Source organism: Atta cephalotes (assembly GCF_000143395.1).
Source record: "Atta cephalotes unplaced genomic scaffold scaffold00092, whole genome shotgun sequence".
Taxonomy (NCBI): Eukaryota; Metazoa; Arthropoda; class Insecta; order Hymenoptera; family Formicidae; genus Atta; species Atta cephalotes.
The window spans coordinates 352,164-354,614 of NW_012130156.1; the positions used below are offsets into that span (position 1 = coordinate 352,164).

The 2,451-nt window shown below is 31.3% G+C and overlaps 1 protein-coding gene across 1 annotated transcript in view; it reads left to right on the top strand.

Annotated features, from left to right (window-relative positions):
• Nucleotides 1–2,451, top strand: part of LOC105624873 — a 41,438-nt gene that overhangs the window by 11,505 nt on the left and 27,482 nt on the right. Inside the window, exons 18-21 of the mRNA XM_012206223.1 lie at nucleotides 1,211–1,333; nucleotides 1,447–1,625; nucleotides 1,706–1,953; nucleotides 2,078–2,334. Of these exons, the coding sequence (XP_012061613.1) occupies nucleotides 1,211–1,333; nucleotides 1,447–1,625; nucleotides 1,706–1,953; nucleotides 2,078–2,334 (807 nt within the window). The remainder of the gene's footprint in view (nucleotides 1–1,210; nucleotides 1,334–1,446; nucleotides 1,626–1,705; nucleotides 1,954–2,077; nucleotides 2,335–2,451) is intronic.

Sequence of the window (2,451 nt, forward strand, 5' to 3'; positions counted from 1 at the left end):
ACACACACACACACACACACACACACACACACACACACACACACACACACACACACACACACACACACACACACACACACACACACACACACACACACACACACATGTATACGAGACGAGTCGAGGCAGCTTGAGCCCAACCTGGCCCGGCTCAGTGGCGAACGAGTAACATAATTTTTTCTTTTATCGTACTTTTTCGTCTATAATAGTCTATATCATATGTATCAATCTAATACAATAGTATTTCGTCCGAAACAAGAGAGAAAATATTAAATAAAGATTTTTAGCACGCATAAACATATTTTTACAATGCAATGACTAACATTGTCAAGCATGAGAATTTATTTAATATTATTGCATGTTGTGCATATCAGATTAATTTGAGTAATTTCCAACAAATAATACTTAAGAAATTAAAATTACAATTAATATAATTAATATAATTATTTTTATTACTGGTGTATAATCTTTTCTACTTTTACTCTAATCTGTAAATCACAAATGACATTTTTTTTTATAATACAATATAATATATTTCTCAAGCTTTTAACAAATACATTGAGTATTTGCTAATTTTGTCAATTATTTTGATATCTTTAAAAAGATGATCATAAAATAATATATCTCTTTCACTACTTTAAAAAAAAAGAAATAATTTCAGCGATATACCAGAAGAGAGAATTGGTCAATCCAAATGTAGTTATTCGGCAGTATGCCAAAGATGAAAATGGAAACATATCTTGCTCCTTTCTGCAGCCGAACCTCACGAGGTTGATGAACTCTGGAGGGTCGATTTCTGTCTATACTCGTTTTTTACTTTCTATCTTTTCTTTTTAATAATGCTAGAGGAAAAGATCTCTCTTCTGAATATGATTTTCGACATTGTATATGACTATTAGATAATTTCAAAATTTATTTGAGATTAAAATAATTAAATAAATTAAAATAATTAAAATAATCTTTATATTGCATAAGCAAACGAACATTTTTTTTTAGCTTTTCTTTGCTATTTATTATACTTTGCAATTATTTAAAATAATGAATACAATATTCTAGTAATTGTATATAATAAATAAAAATGATCATTCAATGAAGAATGAGTATTTAATAATATTCAGTTTATCTATGTCATGTCGTTTATACTGTCGGAAGACTCGGAAAATATCTGATGTTTATCACTATACATCGTTTTATTATCATTTTTGTTCAGAGCGGCGAATGGCTAAAGCTGAAAATACTCGAGCTACAACCAGAATTAACGAAACTTGGTGCTTCCGTAAAAGAAGCCATGGAACTTTCGAATGCACACGATCAAGTGTTACTCCGATTACAGGTAAAGTTAAACGTATCAAAATAAATTTCGAATTGTGTAAAAGTTTATATTAAATACAATTAAATTAGAAGTGCTTAAGATCTCCATTAATTAAAACTTTACTTTATAATCAGAATAAACAAAGCCCGGTAGAAGAATTATTGCGACAAGCTGATCAATTAATCACGACTCAGAGACCAAGAGCAGAAGTATACACTGCCATGGCGGAGACATTAGGTCAAGCATGGCACGATATAAATCAACTTTTAGAACGTCGTAAGAAAATACTTGACCGAAACGTATTATTTCAATGGTACAGCAAAGTGTAATTAATTAATCATATATTTGTGCTTTTGAATTAATTATTTAACAAAATAGATTTAATTTTTTTAGTCGTGCGGCAGAATGTAGAGAACATATGGAGGCGTTGGAAATGGCATGTAACAACACATTACTACCGATCGAAATAGAAGCAGTAAAAAGTTTTCTATCGAAGATTCAGGATCTTCGCAAAGATATGTTGGAAGGATTGATGGGTGCTTTGCGGGAGGGTAAAACATTGCTGGATGAACTTAAGGAATTGATAAACGAAGGCACTTTAGATTCTAGGTCGGATACGATTAAAGATGAAGCTAATCATGGTATGTCAAATGTCTATTTAATAAATTAATTAATTGCTTATCTATTTAGCTAGATCACTATCATAAAATTAAAATTTTTATGATAAAAAAAATATAATAATGAAATATAAATATATTTCATTAGCCGTATTACGAGTCGAAAAATGGCTGGAAGAACTACACGATAGAAGGCGGTTGATCGAGACAATTTTTCGTAGCAGAAAAACTCAATTGGAGCAATGTCTTGCTCTCGCGCTGCTCGCGACCGATCTTCGTAATCTCGAAGAAATTCTCAATGACAGAATTGCTGCATTAGAGGGCAGTTGCAATCAATTGGGAGATTCTGTATCTAATGCAGAACTGCTTCTTTTTGAATTAAAAAAGTTGCAAATTGAAGCAAAGGTATCCGAAATCGACTAATATCTCGTCAAATATAATTAAATATATTGCCTTGTGTAATTTTCGAGATGTGTGTGTGTGTGTGTGTGTGTGTGTGTGTGTGTGTGTGTGTGTGTGTGT